Here is a 10,139-nt window from a genome sequence, read left to right as displayed (position 1 = left end):
ATGTGACAAGATAGGTCTGGTACTAACAGTTGTCCTATTGTTTTACCTTTTTAATTGCGTTCAATGTGACAAGATAGGTCTGGTACTAACAGTTGTCCTATTGTTTTACCTTTTTAATTGCGTTCAATGTGACAAGATAGGTCTGGTACTAACAGTTGTCCTATTGTTTTACCTTTTTAATTGCGTTCAATGTGACAAGATAGGTCTGGTACTAACAGTTGTCCTATTGTTTTACCTTTTTAATTGCGTTCAATGTGACAAGATAGGTCTGGTACTAACAGTTGTCCTATTGTTTTACCTTTTTAATTGCGTTCAATGTGACAAGATAGGTCTGGTACTAACAGTTGTCCTATTGTTTTACCTTTTTAATTGCGTTCAATGTGACAAGATAGGTCTGGTACTAACAGTTGTCCTATTGTTTTACCTTTTTAATTGCGTTCAATGTGACAAGATAGGTCTGGTACTAACAGTTGTCCTATTGTTTTACCTTTTTAATTGCGTTCAATGTGACAAGATAGGTCTGGTACTAACAGTTGTCCTATTGTTTTACCTTTTTAATTGCGTTCAATGTGACAAGATAGGTCTGGTACTAACAGTTGTCCTATTGTTTTACCTTTTTAATTGCGTTCAATGTGACAAGATAGGTCTGGTACTAACAGTTGTCCTATTGTTTTACCTTTTTAATTGCGTTCAATGTGACAAGATAGGTCTGGTACTAACAGTTGTCCTATTGTTTTACCTTTTTAATTGCGTTCAATGTGACAAGATAGGTCTGGTACTAACAGTTGTCCTATTGTTTTACCTTTTTAATTGCGTTCAATGTGACAAGATAGGTCTGGTACTAGCAGTTGTCCTATTGTTTTACCTTTTTAATTGCGTTCAATGTGACAAGATAGGTCTGGTACTAGCAGTTGTCCTATTGTTTTACCTTTTTAATTGCGTTCAATGTGACAAGATAGGTCTGGTACTAGCAGTTGTCCTATTGTTTTACCTTTTTAATTGCGTTCAATGTGACAAGATAGGTCTGGTACTAACAGTTGTCCTATTGTTTTACCTTTTTAATTGCGTTCAATGTGACAAGATAGGTCTGGTACTAGCAGTTGTCCTATTGTTTTACCTTTTTAATTGCGTTCAATGTGACAAGATAGGTCTGGTACTAACAGTTGTCCTATTGTTTTACCTTTTTAATTGCGTTCAATGTGACAAGATAGGTCTGGTACTAGCCATTTTCCTTATGTATTGTCCAAGTTTTCAATTGGTTGAAGCATAACAATCTACATGTAGGTCTGATTCTAGCAAGTTTCCCATGGTATTGTCTTTTGAATGTTTCTAATTGCTTAAAATATAAGAAGCTAGGTCTGGCACAAATCATGTCCACGTTGTATTGCCTTATCAATGTTTCCAATTGCTTAAAATGAAAGAAGCTAGGTCTGGCACAAATCATGTCCACGTTGTATTGCCTTATCAATGTTTCCAATTGCTTAAAATGAAAGAAGCTAGGTCTGGCACAAATCATGTCCACGTTGTATTGCCTTATCAATGTTTCCAATTGCTTAACATGTAAGAAGCTAGGTCTGGCAGAAATCATGTCCACGTTGTATTGCCTTATCAATGTTTCCAATTGCTTAAAATATAAGAAGCTAGGTCTGGCACAAATCATGTCCACGTTGTATTACCTTATCAATGTTTCCAATTGCTTAAAATGTACGAAGATAGGGACTGGGTGGCCGAGTGGTAACGCACTTGCGCTCGGAAGCGAGAGGTTGCGTGTTCAGGCCTGGGTCAGGCCGCGATTTTCTCCCCCCTTTCCTAACCTAGGTGGTGGGTTCAAGTGCTAGTCTTTCGGATGAGACGAAAAACCGAGGTCCCTTCGTGTACACTACATTGGGGTGTGCACGTTAAAGATCCCACGATTGACAAAAGGGTCTTTCCTGGCAAAATTGTATAGGCATAGATAAAATGTCCACCAAATACCCGTGTGACTTGGAATAAAGTGTAAAAAAAATTCCATCTCACACGGCATTAGGTCTCAGGGCTTGAAAACATGAATACACGCATGCAAAAAAAAAAAAAAAAAAAAAAAAAATGGGTAGCGCCGTATACTGTATGGCAGCTCGCTTTCCCCAGGGAGAAAGCAGCCCGAATTTCTGTGAGGTTACCCTCATGGACTATATAAAATCTTATCTTATCTTTATCCTGGCACAAATCATGTCCACGTTGTATTGCCTTATCAATGTTTCCAATTGCTTAAAATATAAGAAGCTAGGTCTGGCACAAATCATGTCCACGTTGTGTTGCCTTATCAATGTTTCCAATTGCTTAAAATGTAAGAAGCTAGGTCTGGCACAAATCATGTCCACGTTGTATTGCCTAATCAATGTTTCCAATTGCTTAAAATGTAAGAAGCTAGGTCTGGCACAAATCATGTCCACGTTGTATTGCCTAATCAATGTTTCCAATTGCTTAAAATGTAAGAAGCTAGGTCTGGCACAAATCATGTCCACGTTGGATTGGCTTATCAATGTTTCTAATTGCTTAAAATGTAAGAAGCTAGGTCTGGCACAAATCATGTCCACGTTGTATTGCCTTATCAATGTTTCCAATTGCTTAAAATGTAAGAAGCTAGGTCTGGCACAAATCATGTCCACGTTGTATTGCCTTATCAATGTTTCCAATTGCTTAAAATGTAAGAAGCTAGGTCTGGCACAAATCATGTCCACGTTGTATTGCCTAATCAATGTTTCCAATTGCTTAAAATGTAAGAAGCTAGGTCTGGCACAAATCATGTCCACGTTGTATTGCCTTATCAATGTTTCCAATTGCTTAAAATGTAACAAGCTAGGTCTAGTACAAGCAATTTACGCGTTGTATTGAATTGATGACGGGGACGTGGGCTACCGAAAACGATAAAACGTTGTCTTTTTCAAAATGTGAAATGTCCACCATTTGATACTGTTTCTTGTTGTGCCTGTGTAGATTGAGTAGTGTGCGCATACACGCGTACTTCCGCGACAGGAATAATATCACATCAAATGAGCTGCACCTTACCATTGCCCAAGCAGACGGAGTTTCCGAAAACTGCCACGGGTTCTTTGAAGTCACCGCCCTTGGGTTTGTGTCACTAGCAGTCATTTGGTTTTTTTGTTATTCAGAGGTACACAATATCATGCTATTGCAAATACAGAATCGCATTAAAACCGCAAACGACTAAGTTTATCATGTATATATATAAAAATTAAAAAAGAGAAGAAGAGGAAAGTGGGTCACACAGGGCACTGACGGCTCGGGGGTTGAATAAACCACGAGAACTGGTGTGTGGTTTACGCATGCTGAATGTCCATTCAAGTGAACTGTGCATTTTAATGATGTTAAATGCTATTGCAAGTGTGTTCCATAACGTTAGTATTGCTGTTTTTGTGAAATATGCCATCGTCCTGTAAACCTCATGTGAGGCGGAGTGGGGCTTTAATGTACACCAAATATAAAGTAATTGGCTAAGCAGATGTATACGTTATTAGCAGTTGTGTCAGTGGAGTTTTTTGGGGGTCACCTTTGTTCGTTTCCTTGAAATTCTGCTTTCATTTCAGTTTCAGTTTTAGCGCTTCTCTGTGGTGTCACGTGCAGTTTTTGAATAGATTAGTGCCATGCTTAGAAGGGCGACAACAAAAGGCACGTGCAAGATGGTTTTCTCCCCAACTTAGTGATAGCTACTATTAAGACAACAATTATCGCCACAGCTTCTGCCCTTGCACCCGGTTGCGTGTCATCAGATGTCGTAGATGTTTTGATTTTGAATTTTTTTTTCTCACAACAAAACTCCTAAAAAAAGAGACAAAAAAAGAAGAAACTATGTACTAGCCATCAAGTTTGAGCTCTGAGAAAACGTGTTTAGGCTTATAAGTAGTGATTGGTAATCTGTGTTTGATATAAACAGAACGTTTAAATTTGTGTGTGTGTAAAGTCTGATGTTTTTAAAGTGTGAATAACATAAAAACATAGATTTTACTTTTGTACACACATACATTTTCTTTCATGTTCTTAGCTGCGCGTTTGTTCCATTTCAGCTCGATATTATAAGAGCTCATGATGTCATTCGTACGCCTAAGTAGTGGGTTGACAGAGTTGTTGGTAGTTCTCAAGGTTATCGTATGGTTTAGAGGCTTCTGTTTACAAGTAAACGACGTGTAACGTTAGGCACCCAAGTATAGGAACAATAATCCAGTGAGGACATACAGGATAAAATGGTCATCCGGCTATCATTTGAACATCATGATGCTCTGTAATGGAGCATAATGGGTTTTTTTCTTCAATACTATGTTTTCCCATAACCCTATACTTGGGTAATATTCCCGTTATATAACCTTTTTAATGTTTCAAGTTCCATTTAATATAACTAGCTAGGTCTGGCGGGGATGTAGCTCAGTCGGTAGCGCGCTGGATTTGTATCCAGTTGGCCGCTGTCAGCGTGAGTTCGTCCCCACGTTCGGCGAGAGATTTATTTCTCAGAGTCAACTTTGTGTGCAGACTCTCCTCGGTGTCCGAACACCCCCGTGTGTACACGCAAGCACAAGACCAAGTACGCACGAAAAAGATCCTGTAATCCATGTCAGAGTTTGGTGGGTTATAGAAACACGAAAATACCCAGCATGCTTCCTCCGAAAACGGCGTATGGCTGCCTCAATGGCGGGGTAAAAAACGGTCATACACGTAAAATTCCACTCGTGCAAAAAAACACGAGTGTACGTGGGAGTTTCAGCCCACGAACGCAGAAGAAGAAGAAGAAGACTAGCTAGGTATTGTACAAGCAATTTTCCTGTTGTATTACCTTTTTAGTGTTTCCAATTGCTTCAAATATAACAAGCAATTGGTCTGGTACTATCTGTTTTATCTCTTGTTACATTTAGTCAAGTTTTGACTAAAATGTTTTAACGTAGAGGGGGGATTCGAGACGAGGGTGTGGTGTATGTGTGTGTGCGCGCGTGTGTGTGTAGAGCGATTGAGAGTAAACTACTGGACCGATCTTTATGAAATTTGACATGGGAGTTCCTGGGTATGACATCCCCGGACGTTTTTTTTTTCATTTTTTCGATAAATGTCTTTGATGACGTCATATCCGGCTTTTTGTAAAAGTTGGGGCGGCACTGTCACACCCTCATTTTTCAATCAAATTGATTGAAATTTTGGCCAAGCAATCTTCGACGAAGGCCGGGGTTTGGTATTGCATTTCAGCTTGGTGGCTTAAAAATTAATTGATGACTTTGGTCATTAAAAATCTGAAAATTGTAATTAAAATTATTTTTTTATAAAACGATCCAAATTTACTTTCATCATTTTCTGATTCGAAAAACATATAAATATGTTATATTCGGATTAAAAACAATCTCTGAAAATTAAACATATAAAAATTATTATCAAAATCAAATTTCCGAAATCGATTTAAAAACACTTTCATCTTGTTCCTTGTCGGTTCCTGATTCCAAAAACATATAGATATGATATGTTTGGATTGAAAACACGCTCAGAAAGTTAAAACGAAGAGAGGTACAGAAAAGCGTGCTATCCTTCTCAGCGCAACTACTACCCCGCTCTTCTTGTCAATTTCACTGCCTTTGTCACGAGCGGTGGACTGACGATGCTACGAGTATACGGCCTTGCTGAAAAATTGCATTGCGTTCAGTTTCATTCTGTGAGTTCGACAGCTTGACTAAATGTTGTATTTTCGCCTTACGCGACTTGTTGTTTCTTTTGGTATTGCTTTGGTGTGACAAGCAAGGCACTGGCCACTTTACCTTGGTATTGCCCAAGTGTCAGTTATGTTTTCAATTGCTTCAAGCATAAAAGGCTAGGTATAATTTTAGCAAGTGTCCCATTGTATTGCCTTTTCAATGTTTCAACTGCTTAAAATGTAAGAGGCTAGGTTTGGTACTAGCAATATCTGCGTTGTATTGTATTTTCAATGTTTTCAACTGCTTAAAATGGAATAAGCTGGGTGTGGTACTAGCAATATCTGCGTTGTATTGTATTTTCAACTGCTTAAAATGGAATAAGCTGGGTGTGGTACTAGCAATATCTGTGTTGTATTGTATTTTCAACTGCTTAAAATGGAATAAGCTGGGTGTGGTACTAGCAATATCTGTGTTGTATTGTATTTTCAACTGCTTAAAATGGAATAAGCTGGGTGTGGTACTAGCAATATCTGCGTTGTATTGTATTTTCAATGTTTTCAACTGCTTAAAATGGAATGATTAGGTCTGGCAATGGTTCCACTGTGTCTATTTTCTTTTCCAGTTTCCAACAGCATGTGTTTGTTGTTGTTGTTGTTGTGGTGGTGGTGGTTGTGATGGTACTTTAAAAAAAAAAGTTGTTTAAATCGTAAATACTTTATCTGCCGCATCAGTTTTTAAAATTTTACTTTTGAAATTTGCTCGCAGCGATGAAAGAGATTATAAATACATTTAGTCTTAACTTGCCAGTTCAAGGTTGGCCTTACTCTGTAAGTTTATCAGATATTTTATTTGTTTATTTCGTTCATTTTTTTCACTGTTTTCATGTATGTAGCGAGGATGTAACACAGTTGGTGACTAAAAATATAGCAGTTTATTTGTTTTTGGATTTAAGAATATAGCTGAATTCATGTATAGTTGCTTTCTGCCCTTCCTGCCGAAGGAAATATTTGAGCGTGTATATGTGCATTTGTGTGTTTACAGGGTGACCCAAAAAAAAGAGTACCCAAACAAAACGTCATACATTGAACAAAAATAAAGCAATCTTCATAAAATTTATTTACACACACAAGTAGCCTCTGCATGATTTGCACAGAAAATGTTAGCGTTCTAGCTTGTCTTTCAGGAAAGTTATGCTCATTCTACAGAACATGCTCCAAATGGCCTCCGCGCCGCTGCAGGCAAACGTGAACTCGCCGCGCAAAGTTATCAATCACCCGCACACACTCCTGTTGCGAGATTCCGCGAATGGTTGTTGTGATGGCTCTCTTGAGTTCTGTGATTGTCTGTGGGTTGTTCCTGTAGATGTTGTCTTTCAGGAACCCCCAAAGATAGAAATATGGGGGATTTAAATCCGGGGGAGGCCATTTGGAGCATGTTCTGTAGAATGAGCATAACTTTCCTGAAAGACAAGCTAGAACGCTAAAATTTTCTGTGCAAATCATGCAGAGGCTACTTGTGTGTGTAAAATTGCTTTATTTTTGTTCAATGTATGACGTTTTGTTTGGGTACTCTTTTTTTTGGGTCACCCTGTACCTCAACAATATGCTGTCTTTTCGTGATTTCCTATGAACTTAAATGTACTCTTTTGGTAGTAAATATGTGTTATTGGTGCCTTGATTGACAATTTACGATAGTTTTAGTGGGCAAATAAACTGCCTGTGCTTGGGTTTTTTGCTTTTCTTGTGTAGACGTAGGCATTCACTAAATAACCATTTATACATCTTGTATCTATCTTGCTTTAGTCGCATAAATTCATTTAAACTTAAAACAAAAGTATTTTATGATCTTGTTCTTTTCATTTTCCGAATGTCATGTTGTAGGCTTTTGGGATATTTTGCTAACAATTGTCAATGCTGTCTTTTAGGGTCACCGTCTTTTGGCTCTGCATGCTTAACTTAAACAATCAAATTGTGAATGAAATTTAATGTGGAAGAAAACTATTTTTCATCAGTGTAAGATTAGTTCCCCTGGATAGATAAACCAGTACTCTTTTTTGTTTTTTCCATTTCACCTCCAGTCAAAAAGGGACTGAACGGGAAGTTCATTGTACACTGGACAAATTCGTGTTTTATTTGTGAGTTGGTGAACAAGACTACAGAGACCCCGGTGGGAAAGAATTTCTGTGACGAGGGGGGGGGGGGGGGGGGGGGTCTTGGAGTAACCTAGATATGCATTGTTTTCTATGTCTCTCTTGCTCATATTATGCCTTCGTTCTTCTAACTGTGTATATTTTATTTTTTAAATGTTTTCCGCTAGAAAATAAAGCTTTTGTCTCCTTGTTGGAGTAAACGTGTTATTATATAGTGTATGTGAGTGTGTGTGTGTGTGATTGTATATGTGAGTGTGTGTGATTTGATTGTGTGTGTGTGTGTGTGTGATTTGATTGTGTGTGATTGTGTATGTGAGTGTGTGTGATTTGATTGTGTGTGATTGTGTATGTGAGTGTGTGTGATTTGATTGTGTGTGATTGTGTATGTGAGTGTGTGTGATTTGATTGTGTGTGATTGTGTATGTGAGTGTGTGTGATTTGATTGTGTGTGATTGTGTATGTGAGTGTGTGTGATTTGATTGTGTGTGATTGTGTATGTGAGTGTGTGTGATTTGATTGTGTGTGTGTGTGTGTGTGTGTGTGTGTGTGTGATTGTGTATGTGAGTGTGTGTGATTTGATTGTGTGTGTGTGTGTGTGTGTGTGTGTGTGTGTGTGTGTGTGATTGTGTATGTGAGTGTGTGTGATTTGATTGTGTGTGATTGTGTATGTGAGTGTGTGTGTGTGTGATTGTATATGTGAGTGTGTGTGATTTGATTGTGTGTGTGTGATTGCGCGTGATTGCATGCGTACGCGTATGTAATGGAGAGAGAGGGGGGGATCCGGGAGCAAACATCAACAGAATGGGAACAAGAGCTCCGAATTGACATTAAACAAAAAGCAACAACAGAAAAAATTACACAATACTGTTCCGTTTACCTTCAAATCAGTCTTCTTTTAATTATCCATTCAGGCATAAGAGTATAATTCATAGGATGACAGATCACGCAGTTGAAACAAGATGAATTGCCATTCTGAACAGGCAAAATACAGACGAAAATTGTCGGAAAGGGAATGACTTTACATAGTTGTCTACCGCAGAACAAAACAGGGAAACGAACTTTCTCATCATCGGCTAATGCCACTATCAAAACAAATACAAAATTTAAAACTAACAAAACAAATTCAAAAATGAACATTAATGTATGATATATAATAATTCCACAGCAAATTTCTTTTTAAGAAAGTAATGCAAAAAAAACTTTCATTCCACCGAACTTTTTTCATTCTCACTCTGACACCACATTTTACTACACAAAACAGGTCCTGTAATAAATGAAAGATAAAAGCAAGTGGCTTGCTTCTTCTCGATTAAGAATTACATCCTCACTAAGAAACCAGCAGGCAGTCATCAATTGACAAAGACCGGTGGTACAGTACTACAGCTGATGATGCTTAACGTTCTCACAGGCCTCTAAAACGTATCAGTGACATTTTGCTGTGACTTCGCTAGGCAGTACTCCTGATGATGCTTAACGTTCTCACACGCCTCTAAAACCTATCAGAGACATTTTACTGTGACTTCGCTGAGCAACATCAGCGGCAGTCTCAAGCCCAGAGTCTCCGCGCTGTTTTACTTGTACTTGATCCACACCTGCACGAACTCGTTGTAGTTGATCTTCTTGTCCGCGTCCTTGTGCCAGGCCAGGATGAGGTCGGAGATCTTGGCCGCGCGCAGCTTGAGCTCGGACTCCGCGTCCAGAGCCTTCATGATCTCCTCCCTGGTCAGGAAGCCGCTGTTGTCCTTGTCCAGCGTGGTGAACACCTGGTGCATGACGGTGGCCGTGGCGTGCACGCCGAACACGCGCAGGAACTCCTCGTAGTCGATCACGTCGTCTCTGGAAAAGGGTAGACAGGTGTGACAGACAAAACCTGCATTTTATCTAAGCAGCAATATGTTCCTCAAAGAAAAGACGCGAACGAGAAAGCAAGAATTGTATCTTGGCAGCACTACGTCCCTCAAGGAAAAAAGCGACAGACAAAGCAAGAATCACATCTAAGCAGCAATATGTCCCCCCAAGGAAAAGAATAGGAAGAGACAGCAAGGTTTATATCCAAGCAGGATCATGCCTTTCAAATGAAACAAGAAATTCCTCCGAGGTAGGAAAAACACCCCCGTCCTTACCATTCTCACTGCCACCAACTGAGAAGGTTATTTCCCTTTGACCATTAATATGTCCCTATATAAGTCCTTGTAGAATCTTAATCCACCAATAACTCCCTAACCGTGTGTTTGACTGGTCCCAATTTTTGTAAGGACCGTCTCAGGAATGTATAGAACCTGTTCACCAAGTTTGGTGACGATCGGTCCGTTCATTCTTGAGAT

General features: G+C 39.0%; 1 protein-coding gene across 2 annotated transcripts in view; it reads right to left on the bottom strand.

Annotated features, from left to right (window-relative positions):
- Positions 1–8,687: 8,687 nt before the first annotated feature.
- Positions 8,688–10,139, bottom strand: part of LOC138960300 (uncharacterized) — an 8,964-nt gene continuing 7,512 nt past the window's right edge. The window contains exons 4-5 of one of the 2 annotated variants that reach the window (XR_011453937.1): positions 9,303–9,651; positions 8,688–9,225 (exon numbers count right to left, since the gene is read on the bottom strand). Coding sequence is in view for 1 of the 2 variants with exons in the window: in XM_070332143.1 (XP_070188244.1) it covers positions 9,387–9,651 (265 nt within the window). In the remaining variant the exon portion in view is untranslated. Of the gene's footprint in view, positions 9,652–10,139 lie in introns of both variants that reach the window. The other variant, XM_070332143.1, reaches the window with a different exon arrangement.

Source organism: Littorina saxatilis, linkage group LG2 (genome assembly GCF_037325665.1).
Source record: "Littorina saxatilis isolate snail1 linkage group LG2, US_GU_Lsax_2.0, whole genome shotgun sequence".
In the NCBI taxonomy this organism is placed as follows: domain Eukaryota; kingdom Metazoa; phylum Mollusca; class Gastropoda; order Littorinimorpha; family Littorinidae; genus Littorina; species Littorina saxatilis.
Note: the sequence above shows the minus strand (reverse complement) of the source record. Positions and strands in the feature narration are given on the sequence as shown.